At 36.6% G+C, this 12,760-nt stretch overlaps 1 protein-coding gene across 2 annotated transcripts; it reads right to left on the minus strand.

Annotated features, from left to right (window-relative positions):
- Positions 1 to 5,856: 5,856 nt before the first annotated feature.
- LOC147764167 (uncharacterized) lies at positions 5,857 to 12,551 on the minus strand. 2 transcript variants are annotated; one of them, XM_087000736.1, is made up of 7 exons: positions 11,393 to 12,551; positions 10,478 to 11,263; positions 9,885 to 10,067; positions 9,506 to 9,651; positions 8,812 to 9,205; positions 8,104 to 8,203; positions 5,857 to 7,641 (listed from the first exon to the last, which is right to left on the minus strand). In XM_087000736.1, exon 2 carries the CDS (start codon positions 11,106 to 11,108, stop codon positions 10,542 to 10,544), a length of 567 nt encoding a protein of 188 aa, XP_086856862.1. In that variant the 5' UTR covers positions 11,109 to 11,263; positions 11,393 to 12,551; the 3' UTR covers positions 5,857 to 7,641; positions 8,104 to 8,203; positions 8,812 to 9,205; positions 9,506 to 9,651; positions 9,885 to 10,067; positions 10,478 to 10,541. The 2 variants fall into 2 exon arrangements, with proteins under 2 accessions (XP_086856862.1, XP_086856861.1); XM_087000735.1 differs by having other exon boundaries at positions 10,478 to 12,551.
- Positions 12,552 to 12,760: the final 209 nt, after the last annotated feature.

A 12,760-nucleotide genomic window follows, 5' to 3' on the forward strand; every position in this document is an offset into this window, starting at 1 on the left:
GATGCCGATGCCGATGGCAATGCCGTCGCCGTGCACTTTCACTGTAAACACGATAAGTGGAACACAGTTTTATTTTTTGCTTTTATATTTACAGAGCTGATGAATATTCATAAAACGCAGGTCAAGTTCGAAAATCAGCATGATCGGGCCATTATTGTAGAAGTTATGCTGTTTTATCACTTTTCAGCATATATGCAACCCTGTAAACACATTTTAAGGAAAACCGTTAGGCCTGTTGTCATGAAACTCACAAGAGTAATCAATCTTACTAAAACGCAGGTCAAGTTCGAAAATTGGCATGATCGGGCCACTATTTTACTATTTATGCTGTTTTTTTCCTTTTTTTCAGCATATATGCAACACTGTAAACACAATATAAGAAAAACCGATAGGCCAATTGCCATTAAACTCACAGGAGTGGTCAGTCTTACTAAAATGCAGGTCGAGTTCGAAAATCAGCATAATCGGGCCATTATTTAAGAAGTTATGCTGTTTTTTCACATTTCCTCAGATTCAATTCTTAGGCATGTTAACAGTCTTTTTATTTTACTAATAAGATACATTAAAGTGTTTGTTTGACATTTCCTGCATCTTTACAACATTGTTAGTTGATTATGTAAAAATGATGGTAAACTTGTTATCGTGTATTGTGTAATAAAGTGTCAAAAATGGAAATAAACTCATATCATTGCAGTTTGTCAGATTCAATCATTCACTATGTTCAGAATCTCAGAATGGAGGAAATTGGACATTTAACACTGTTCTATTGATATTTTTCCCATCTCATCAATTATCTTAGTTGATCATATAAAAATTGCAGTAAACTGTTCATTTTGTTTTATGTTAAAAAAGTGTTAAAAATGGAAATAAACCCATTTCAGAACAGTGCTGTCTTGTTAAAATTTGATGTTGGATTTGAAGTTTAACAATATGTACTTTTGCATCAGAATTGGCAGTAGCCTATTTTGTGCATAGTTATTTCCTGCTTTTTGTCTGTACATTTGACAGCTTTGCTGCCTTGTTTAAAAAAAATAACAAAATTCAAAAGAGCACTGTAAGATTTGGCCTCATTTTTATGTACAGACACAGATGTGTCTGTACATATTGCCATCACCTGCGTCTGTCGACGCCGTCGCCGATGGCGATGCCGATGGCGATGCCGATGCCGGCGCCATGCACTTTCCTTGTAAACACCATAAGTGGAGGGCAGTTTTACTTTTTGGCTTTATATTTACAGAGCTGATGAATATTCATAAAACGCAGGTCAAGTTCGAAAATCAGCATGATCGGGCCATTATTGTAGAAGTTATGCTGTTTTTTCACTTTTCAGCATATTTTTCACATTTCCTCAGATTCAATTCTTAGGCATGTTAACAGTCTCATTATTAAACTAATAAGATACGTAAAAGTTTTTGTTTGACATTTCCTGCATCTTTATAACATTGTTAGTTGATTTTGTAAAAATGATGGTAAACTTGTTATCGTGTATTGTGTAATAAAGTTTCAAAAATGGAAATAAACTCATATCATTGCAGTTTGTCAGATTCAATCATTCACTGTGTTCAGAATCTCAGAATGGAAGAAATTGGACATTTAACACTGCTCTATTGATATTTTTCCCATCTCATCAATTTTCTTAGTTGATTATATAAAAATGGCAGTAAACTGTTAATTTTGTTTTATGTTAAAAATTGTTAAATATGGAAAAAAAAAACATTTCAGAACAGTGCTGTCTTGTTTACATTTTGGCATTTTCAAGTTGTGTCTTTGAAGTTCCATGGGCCTGAAGACCTTTGCTAGTCACATTTTCTGAATATCTATGATACTAATATTTTATTATTAAAAATTGATGGTAATTATGCTGTTAAACATTATGTAATATTGCATCAAAATTTGAAAAAAACCTATTTTGGGCACTGCTCCCATGATGATCATTTAAGAAAAACCATGTCACTTACTGTTCTCAAACAGTAAAGTAAATATATATATAGATGTGTCTGTACATATTGCCATCACCTGCGTCTGTCGTCCCCGTCATCGCCGTCACCGGCGCCGTGCACTTTCATTGTAAACACGATAAGTGGAAGGCAGTTTTACTTTTTGGTTTTATATTTACAGAGCTGATGAATATTCATAAAACGCAGGCCAAGTTCGACAATCAGCATGATCAGGTCATTATTGTAGAAGTTATGCTTTATTTTTCACTTTTCAGCATATATGCAACACTGTAAACACATTCCAAGGAAAACCGATAGGCCTGTTGTCATGAAACTCACAAGAGTAATCTATCTTACTAAAACGCAGGTCAAGTTAGAAAATCGGCATGATCAGGCCACTATTTTAGTAGTTATGCTTTTTTTTTCACTTTTCAGCATATATGCAACACTGTAAACACAATATAAGAAAAAGGCAGCAAAGCTGTCAAATGTACAGACAAAAAACAGAAAATAAAGATGCAAAATAGGTCATTTTGTCAATTTTGATGCAATAATAAATAATGCTTATAATAGCACTGTCAGTCAACACTGAATTTTAATCATGCACAACAGGTAACATGGTCAATAACAGGAGTGGACCCAGAGATATTGCAAAATTTACCTGCATAATTATCACTGCTTCCTTATTATTAATCTAGCAGACTGGCTTAATCTTTGGGAGTTTACAGGGAAATATCAACAACTGTGCTTTATGTAATCTCATTTAATAACCTATTAATTAGGCAAGTGACTTTATAACTCTGCACTTAGCTTAGTGATACCCAAGGGAAATTTACAGACTGACCCTCTCAAAGGTCTTTCAGGCCAGTAAGTCACATCTTAACAAAAGCAGAAAGTAATAATGCACAAAATAGGATGCTGTCAATTCTGATGCAATAATATATTACGCTTAACTGCAAAGTCAACATCAAATTTAAATTATGCAAAACAGGTAATATGAGAAAAATGAGAATTTCACAAAAAGTTGCGTTAATTCAATAAAAAATGATAATCCAATAGAGTTTCTTCATTTTCGTTGCAATATTACATAATGCATAATGACCATCAATTTTAATAATGAAATAAAATTATCATGGATATTCAGACTAGCAAAGGTCTTCAAACCCATGGAAGTTCAAAGTCACACCTTGAAAATGTCGATATGTGAAAAATTTAAGGATGAGTGCAGATAACCATTGGCAAAGTGCCTATCGTCAAATTTTTTTAATAATTTGCTATTATAAAGTTTATGCATATATTTGTTGTGTGAAAAAATATTATTTGGTTTGAGGCATCGTATTTTTAATGAGTTATATGTGGGGGTGGAGGTAACCAGATTTACCTGTTGTATGCAGTCTAATATGAAACAGAGCAAGTTATTTCAGCATATATATTGCATAAATAATTTTTTCTAATGAAACTTGTCTTGTGGTGAAAAAAAGAGTTATATGTTAAATAATTGCGATGTGGCACAAGTAAATGGGAAAGTAATTGTTTTTTTTTTGTTTGTTTGTTTGTTTTTTTAATCCTAGAGAAGAGAGGGAGGGGTGGTGTATTACAATATTTTCTCACAGAAACCATCACTGATTTCACTTAACTGTATAAAAGTCTTGTAACTAGAAAAACTTGTATCAGCGTATTTATTAATTTTATATAACTTTTCTCACAGACCAGCATTTGTTGGTCTAAATAATTATATTGTTAACCAATACACATTTTGTACAGAGCCCTATAGAATAGTAAAAAATGCTAAAAGCAAAAGGCTGTTACAGAAACACAAAAAAATCATGTGTTAAAGCACTCTAAACACCTATTTGGAATGTTTCCATTAACCATACAATAAACAAGGTATAAATTGTACCAAAATAATGATAAGGTAAAAGTAAAAACTAAATGAAAATGTAGTACACATAATAACAGTAATGGCCAATAATCTGTATGACAATGAAAAAAAATCACCTAAAAAGTACTTCATATATGATAATGTATGTGATAAAGACCTTTTATAGAAAGCAATGCAAGAGTTATTTTATACAAAATATATAAATATGAGAATAAAAAATGTATAATAAACAATAGATAATTAATCAGATGTGCTGTCTGAAACACTTTCTGCCTCGCTAATACTCTCACCACTTGATGTTGGTAAATGCAAGAAGTTATAACTTCTTGGTAAATGTGAGGCATCCTACCTCCCTACCTCCCCCCCCCCACACGCACACACACACAAACACACACGCGAAAGTTTTTTTAAACCATGTAATGCCAGTTCTGAGCTGTGAATAGGGGAACTATGGGTCGCTGCATGCCATCTTCTTTCAAGCAAATCAAAGAAATGTTAAAATATTTAAGCAATTATAAATAGTAACTAAAACATTTTAATTTAAAAATCACAGCAAGCATATTATCTTTTCGTTATCCTTTCTCCTTGCAAAATCAAAGCAACCAAAGAAACTGGACAACTCCACATAAATATTAATCGCAAAAATGTATTATCACTTCATCTTTATTGTCATCATCTGTGAAACAAGATATGAAATGAAAGTTTCTTCAAAGTGCATTGTGGATCAGTGTATATTGTGGATAAGTGTTCCAGTGTACGCGGACAAGGTCGTTCAATGACGGCCTGGGGCAGGTTGGTAAACTTCAAGTTGATATCATGTCAACAAGATGCAAGGACACTGTCAATCACAGTTAGGGGAGAGGCATGCGTGGTTTCCCTTCAAAAACTATTATAGCCTAACATTGATTCTTCCCTCCGAAGTAAATGTGTGATTTTTTCCTTTTAAACAAAAAAGTTAAGGTATGAAAACGCTGAATGTATTTCAAACGTAGGTGTATATACAATACAAATAATGAAATCTGTGTCTCACTCTCACACGACACCCCCGCGTCCAAACTGACAGGATGGTGGCGACAGCAACGCCCCCAGTCGACAATCTAAGATTGGAAGTCTAGGAACTGCAAGTCTTCAAAATGGTTGAATAAGTTTAAATCAGTGAAAAGGGATCCAAAAAATAGTTTTTCATTTTAATACTTATCATTCATCAGCTTTTGCATTTTATTAGATAAGGACAATAATGGCACGAGGATGGAAAAAATCTTGGTTTTGTCTAGTTTTGCTTGCTATATGCATTTATATAAAAAAATTGGGCCTCAATTCCAACAGCAAAAAAAAAAAAAAAAAAAAAAAAAAAATAGTGCCAGTAGATAAGGATAACAATGGCACAGGAATGGGAAAAACTAGTTTTTTTCTCGTTTTACTTGTGTTATAGTCAAGAACATATACATTTATACACAATGTACCCCTTCGTTAACATTAAGAGGTGTTGGGTTCTTAAATCTACAGTGGGATTTATTTAAGTAAGATAGTTACTTCTCTAATTTGACTCAGGAAAGTCTAGGTAACGGCTCGAGTTATTCCTGGGGCTCCATAACTTAAAAGCATCGCGTATTGCGAACGGCGATATCACATAGAGGCTACAGTGTATTACATGGGGCGAGCATGGGCAAGTAATGGAATCGAGACACTTGCGCTCAGTCGCAATGCGCGCTGCTTTCGAGTTACGGGGCCCGGGAGAGCAAAGTAACGCAGCACCACAGCTTTGTATCAAAAAACTAAAATTCAACTCATTACCTGGACATCGGCTAGTTTTATGGAAGAAATTGGAGTGACAGAAATAGTGACGAGATTGTAAAAGTTTAAGTGAGAGGCGAAAGAGGATAATTTCTACTAATGATTAAACAAGCATACATGCGAGTCCATTTAAATTTATTTGCAAGTCTCGCTTTTTTTAGCGATCTGTACACGACCACTTTTTTTTTACAAAAAAAAAAAAAAAAAAAAAAAAAAAAAAAAAAAAAAAAAAAAAAAAGAAAATTATAGAATATTTTTTATTCAACTATTATGTACAATTTTGAATATTTACAGTTGATTTAAAAAGGACTAATAATCAGTAATGAACTACGTAAACGCAATGAATTAATACATAGCAGTATTATCAAAAGTTCTAAGATTTTCCATCGTCTTCATCTAGCGTCCGATAATGCAGGTCTTGTGGTCGGAAACTGGTACCAGATGCTCTCGGGCCGTGGGGAAAAAACCGTCTAAACCCTTCGTGGGGAATGCCGGGAAAGTGCCCACGCCCGGAAAATTCGGTCCTTATAACATGACGAAATCGGTTTCTATTGGCACGGCGCTGCGTACAGTTCAAGAATCGTCCCGTTTTAGACAGCATTGTGTGACGGAATAACCTTTGTCTTGACTAACTATTCTCTATATATACTATACACGAGGTGAAGCATAAAAACTTATTAAAGTAATTCTTACAGAAAAAGGCACTGAAGCCAATAAAAAACTAACAAGAGACATAACAATTAAACAGAATCATTTTGACTTTATCTTGGAGAATTAAAACCATAAATAAAGTTAATCATTTTACAACTGCAAGCATCTTTCAAAACTTGATAATAGTTCTCTTTATGATAAAATGCAAACAGATTCAAGTAATATGATTATAACTCGGGAATATCAATGATTTCAACTAAACTTTGATATATAATTCGACTTAAAATACCAGGTTTCTAAAATGTAACTTTGCACTGAAATCGCAACTACCTGCATGATACAAGTACAGAATAAAGCAAGCTTGCTTCAAAATATTTCGGATCTCACATTACACTGTATGACCGCCCATGTAAAGTTGAATCTGAATTTTTTTGATCCGGAGAAAAGGTGCATATGTGATGAAGTGGATGTATTTGTCAACTATAACACTTGAGAAAATCTGAATATTAGTAATGTGATCTCTATCTTGAGAGATGACAGCATCTCTCAAGAAGAGCAGACTGTACAAAAAATATAATGAAATATTTTCTCACACGTAAAATATTTAATTACAGATTTTGCACAATCTATCAATGTAAAATCTCTTCATGTAAAAGCGTTTACATGAAGTCAGATTTTACAAAGATGTGAGGGTTTGTTAGTAAGGTTAGTGTGCAGGTTAAGACCTTTTCAAATGCCATACTGACAAACAACTCCACATCATCAAAAGCACAAATTTGAAAAATGACCATCTCAGATTGAAACAAAACACAGACGACCACAAGTGGTGGGAATGTTTTTGTGAGCAAAAAACTATCTGCATTCAGAATGTGGATAAAGCAACTCTATATTCAAATTTATTAATATAATAATTATAGCAACTGTAGAGGTAGACTTTTCCTACAGAAGCACACATCTTATGCAATTGATCTTGTATGGAATGAAGAATTATCTTGAACCTCAGTTTTCTCTTCTGTTATTGAAATAAAATGGTTCACTGCATAAGGTATAAAATACAAATGAAATTGAAGCAATTTCACCTTGACATGTTTGTGACCCATGAACCCCAAATATTCTCAGCATCCAAAAGACATTAGACTGTATTCAGTACTGTATATTGCCTTCATTACCATTCCACATTCTCTATATTTGTTTGCAGAAAAAGCCGTGTCCTTCAACACCAAAACTCGTGGGATGTCCGAGCATCGATGAAAGTGTCCACAGGGCTCCTTGCTAACGCTGTACAGTGTTTAACATCTTGGACATTTGGTCTTGGGTCGACGTTATCCGACATCATGCAGGCAGGCTGTTTTTATTGGAAAACTCCCAATTCGTAGCCTACAAATGAAATCCAACTTTTACTCAAAAGTATGAAAAGCTATATCGAAAGCTTGCAGTAACTGCAACAAAGAAAGTATATCACTGGTATTTACACACCGTTAACATTAATGAAAAGCTTGGTTCTTAAAATGATCAGAGCGTTATTTCCAAATGTACAGTGAAATATGCTTCCTTTATTGAAATATATATATTAACTTTTTAGAGTAAGTAGACAGCAGTCTTCAAAAAATAAATTATTTCAAACATTTGACAAAAAAGTAAGAAAAGATGTTGCTATATTGAATATTGTAATGTTAGCCTACATGTTAAATTGTTGACTGTCTGTGCTACTTCTAATTCTACTGTTTGTTTACATAGGATATAGTTTTTGATCACTGTCAATAATAAGAAATGCCATAATACACCAATAATAATACTTAAAAATTCAGAACCACTTATTCTTGATCCCCAATAACTTACAAAGTTATCTTTATAAAGATCCCTCAATCCTGAAGAAGTGTTTCATCTGGAGGTTTGGTAGTTGCAATCTTCATTTTTAGAATCCACCACTTTTGGTAGCCTGCAAATTTAAATTATTACTTCAAAATGTAATAAAAGTCAACCATTTGTATATGAAATGTGTTTTTAAAGTTTCAGCAGTTTGATGGGAAATAAATATCAAAAGCACTTTTGTCACAAACTTGGAAAAAACATTCAAGCGAAATATTTTGACATGCCACTGGCGACCTTCAGACTTAATGTCACAATGGGGTATTGCACAAATTAGTTTTAACGAAGGAAAAGGAATACTAACAGCATTTAAACGACTACTCAAAGACAAGTTTAAGTAAAGCCTGAACAATCTAGATCCAGCGGGAGGAGTGTACTAGTATTCCATCAAGTGTTTAATTTGTGAAGGATTTATATGGGAGAGAAAGAGAAAGTTGAACGTTAGAGTTAAAGAACACGGGAAGGAATAAGAAAGGGTACCCGAAGAGGGAAAAATACACTACAGCCCAAGGTAGCCTTCTGCTACAACGAACCATCACAAAAAAACATTGATTGGGAGAGTGCCAAGATTCTACAAAAAGAAAGTGACTGGAGAACAAGAGGCGTAAAGGGAGGCATATAAACCAGGAAAATGCCTAACAATCTGAACAATATAGAGAGATGGAAATAAATACTCACTTCTACGGTGGCCTTTTATTACCACAACCACAGCACTGGAGGTGGGGGTGGTAGCTGCTAGTATACAATTTCTGGACCAGTGACAACGTCCCGGAGTCACATTGGTGGTGGGTGTTGGGGGCGGTAGCTCCAAGTAATCTGGACCAGTAACCACGCCCTGGAGTCACATTGGTGGTGGTGGGTGGTGGGGGCGGTAGCTCCAAGTAATCTGGACCAGTGACCACGCCTCGGAGTCACATTGGTGGTGGTGGGTGGTGGGAGCGGTAGCTCCAAGTAATCTGGACCAGTGACCACGCCTCGGAGTCACATTGGTGGTGGTGGGTGGTGGGGGCGGTAGCTCCAAGTAATCTCGACCATTGACAACGTTCTGCAGAATATCGAGACTGTTGAGGATCTGAAAGTTGACGAATGGCATGTCAAATATTTTGTATGAATGATAAGGTTTTTCCACATCTGTGACAAATTAAAAGAGCTTTTTACCTGTGAAAAATGAGCACTGAATTTGCTAGAGTAAATTGTAAATGGAAAACAAATGCCTGCACCGAGTGACAGGTCCCAAACATTCTTAAAACAATTGTCTAAGACCTTGCACAAAATGCTCAGTTTGTTGGAGTTGCACTGATAAAAGATTTGTATTATCTATACAATGAATGACAATCTAGTTCATTTACCCTTATCCTGTCCCATAACTTACCTTGAATGCTCTCTAATCACAATTATTGAAGGGCTCTTGAAACACTATATGATATAGCTGACATGGCTTTCTCCCTTTTAGCCTTGTTAACCTTGTTAAAATGGACCGTCATCAGGACAGGCGCTCCCCAATGCTATCTGCCTCAACTACAAAATAAAAAATTATAAGTCAAAAGTTTCCCTCTTTACTTCTCCCACCCAAATCCAATCTACTAACCATAAATATCTTAATCCTAGGAGTGGGTAATGGGTAAAAGACATTGACATTGCCTTCTGAATGTGAGCTGTCAAATTAATGTGGCTAACGGTTTTTAGTTTTTCAAGGTATGAAAAATCACTTAAGTGTTTTGTTTTCCCCAAAAAACATGAGTGATATGTACCTTTTAAAGCTTGATAGGTTTCCATCTCTGTGAAACGCCATATGCTTCTGCTGCTCCCCCATGCAGCCCCCTAACATACAGACCATGGCAAGACTCAACCATGCACCAAGGATTGAATGTGACCCTCTTCTTGCACCTCTTTCAAAAAAGCGGGACTTTATCAGGAATTGCCCTAATTGAGTTCTGTAAATAGAAAGGAAAATTTGATAAGTTTTCAAAAATTGTATATCAAAAGCAGTCTGCAGCCAGAAAAATTGTTGGAATCGGTAGATTTCCAGAATGTGTCAATTTGGTGACATGGCTGTTAGATTTTATCTATAAGTATGAAAAAGAGCTTTTGATTTATTTTAAATGTAACTGTTACATCATGATTCGAGAAAAATGTCAAGGTCTTGTTAATACAAATATTAATGCAATCCAGTCTAGTCCTATTGAACTTTGTATTCGAACCAGTGAATCAAAATTCAGACATCTATATCTAGTTTTTAGGAAAGAAGGTGGACTGAATGGCCAGTAGGGTGAAAAATTTATGGCACAGACTGCTGCTGAAAAATTAATTTTAGTGTATTGTTCTCGCCAGTAACACGGGTTACCTTGCAGGTTTTTCCGCCTCAGTGAAACACCATATGCTTCAGACGCTTCTCCAATGCAGCCTCCTCAACAGACCGTGGCAGGACTCACTGGCACCAAGGATTGAGGGATGTATCGGAAGTGTGCACGTGGCCCTCTTCTCCTTGCAGTTGCCATGAAACGTTGGACAGGACTCGCTGGACGCTTCCTAGTGCAGCCACCTCGTAGACAGACCATGGCAGGACTCGCTGGACGCTTCCCCAGTGCAGCCACCTCGTAGACGGACCATGGCAGGACTCGCTGGACGCTTCCCAAGTGCAGCCACCTCGCAGATAGACCATGGCAGGACTCGCTGGACGCTTCCCCAGTGCAGCCACCTCGCAACCAGACCATGGCAGGACTCGCTGGACGCTTCCCCGGTGCAGCCAACCTCGTAGACAGACCATGACAGGACCCGCTGGACGCTTTCCCGGTGCAGCCACCTCGTAGACATACCATGGCAGGACTCGCTGGACGCTTCCCCTGTGCCGCCACCTCGTAGACAGACCATGGCAGGACTCGCTGGACGCTTCCCCAGTGCAGCCACCTCGTAGACAGACCATGGCAGGACTCGCTGGACGCTTCCCCAGTGAAGCCACCTCGTAGAGAGACCATGGCAGGACTCGCTGGCTCCAAGGGATGGTCGAAGTAGCTTAAGTGTAGATGTGGGGTGTCTCCTTGCAGTTGTGTCCTGTAAACAGAAATAAAAACGAGATTAGATTTCTTTCATTTCTCAAACCCCCCTTCCAAAAAGAAAAAAGATTACATACCTTAAGGAGTGTAGTCGAAGTCCCACAGGTGGCGCCCATCATCTATGTCCTGTAAAGAGAAATAAAAACGAGATTAGATTTCTTTCATTTCTCAAACTTCCTTTCCCAAAAGAAAAAAAGATTACATACCTTAAGGAGTGTAGTCGAAGTCCCACAGGTGGCGCCCATCATCTTCTATGTCCTGTAAACAGAAATAAAAACGAGATTAGATTTCTTTCATTTCTCAATCCCCCCTTCCAAAAAGAAAAAAAGATTACATACCTTAAGGAGTGTAGTCGAAGTCCCACAGGTGGCGCCCATCATCTTCTATGTCCTGTAAACAGAAATAAAAACGAGATTAGATTTCTTTCATTTCTCAAACTCCCCTTCCAAAAAGAAAAAAAGATTACATACCTTAAGGAGTGTAGTCGAAGTCCCACAGGTGGCGCCCATCATCTTCTATGTCCTGTAAACAGAAATAAAAACGAGATTAGATTTCTTTCATTTCTCAATCCCCCCTTCCAAAAAGAAAAAAAGATTACATACCTTAAGGAGTGTAGTCGAAGTCCCACAGGTGGCGCCCATCATCTTCTATGTCCTGTAAACAGAAATAAAAACGAGATTAGATTTCTTTCATTTCTCAATCCCCCCTTCCAAAAAGAAAAAAAGATTACATACCTTAAGGAGTGTAGTCGAAGTCCCACAGGTGGCGCCCATCATCTTCTATGTCCTGTAAACAGAAATAAAAACGAGATTAGATTTCTTTCATTTCTCAAACTCCCCTTCCAAAAAGAAAAAAAGATTACATACCTTAAGGAGTGTAGTCGAAGTCCCACAGGTGGCGCCCATCATCTTCTATGTCCTGTAAACAGAAATAAAAACGAGATTAGATTTCTTTCATTTCTCAATCCCCCCTTCCAAAAAGAAAAAAAGATTACATACCTTAAGGAGTGTAGTCGAAGTCCCACAGGTGGCGCCCATCATCTTCTATGTCCTGTAAACAGAAATAAAAACGAGATTAGATTTCTTTCATTTCTCAATCCCCCCTTCCAAAAAGAAAAAAAGATTACATACCTTAAGGAGTGTAGTCGAAGTCCCACAGGTGGCGCCCATCATCTTCTATGTCCTGTAAACAGAAATAAAAACGAGATTAGATTTCTTTCATTTCTCAAACTCCCCTTCAAAAAGAAAAAAAGATTACATACCTTAAGGGGTGTAGTCGAAGTCCCACAGGTGGCGCCCATCATCTTCTATGTCCTGTAAACAGAAATAAAAACGAGATTAGATTTCTTTCATTTCTCAAACTCCCCTTCCAAAAAGAAAAAAAGATTACATACCTTAAGGAGTGTAGTCTAAGTCCCACAGGTGGCGCCCATCATCTTCTATGTCCTGTAAACAAAAAATAAAAACGAGATTAGATTTCTTTCATTTCTCAAACCCCCCTTCCAAAAAGAAAAAAGATTACATACCTTAAGGAGTGTAGTCGAAGTCCCACAGGTGGCGCCCATCATCTTCTAT

Source organism: Lingula anatina, chromosome 1 (assembly GCF_051362555.1).
Source record: "Lingula anatina isolate TDL-2025a chromosome 1, LinAna3.0, whole genome shotgun sequence".
NCBI lineage: Eukaryota > Metazoa > Brachiopoda > Lingulata > Lingulida > Lingulidae > Lingula > Lingula anatina.

Coding starts and splice junctions, on each gene's coding strand:
- LOC147764167 (XM_087000736.1), bottom strand. CDS start 11,108: ATGGTCTCTCTACGAGGTGGCTTCACTGGGGAAGCGTCCAGCGAGTCC.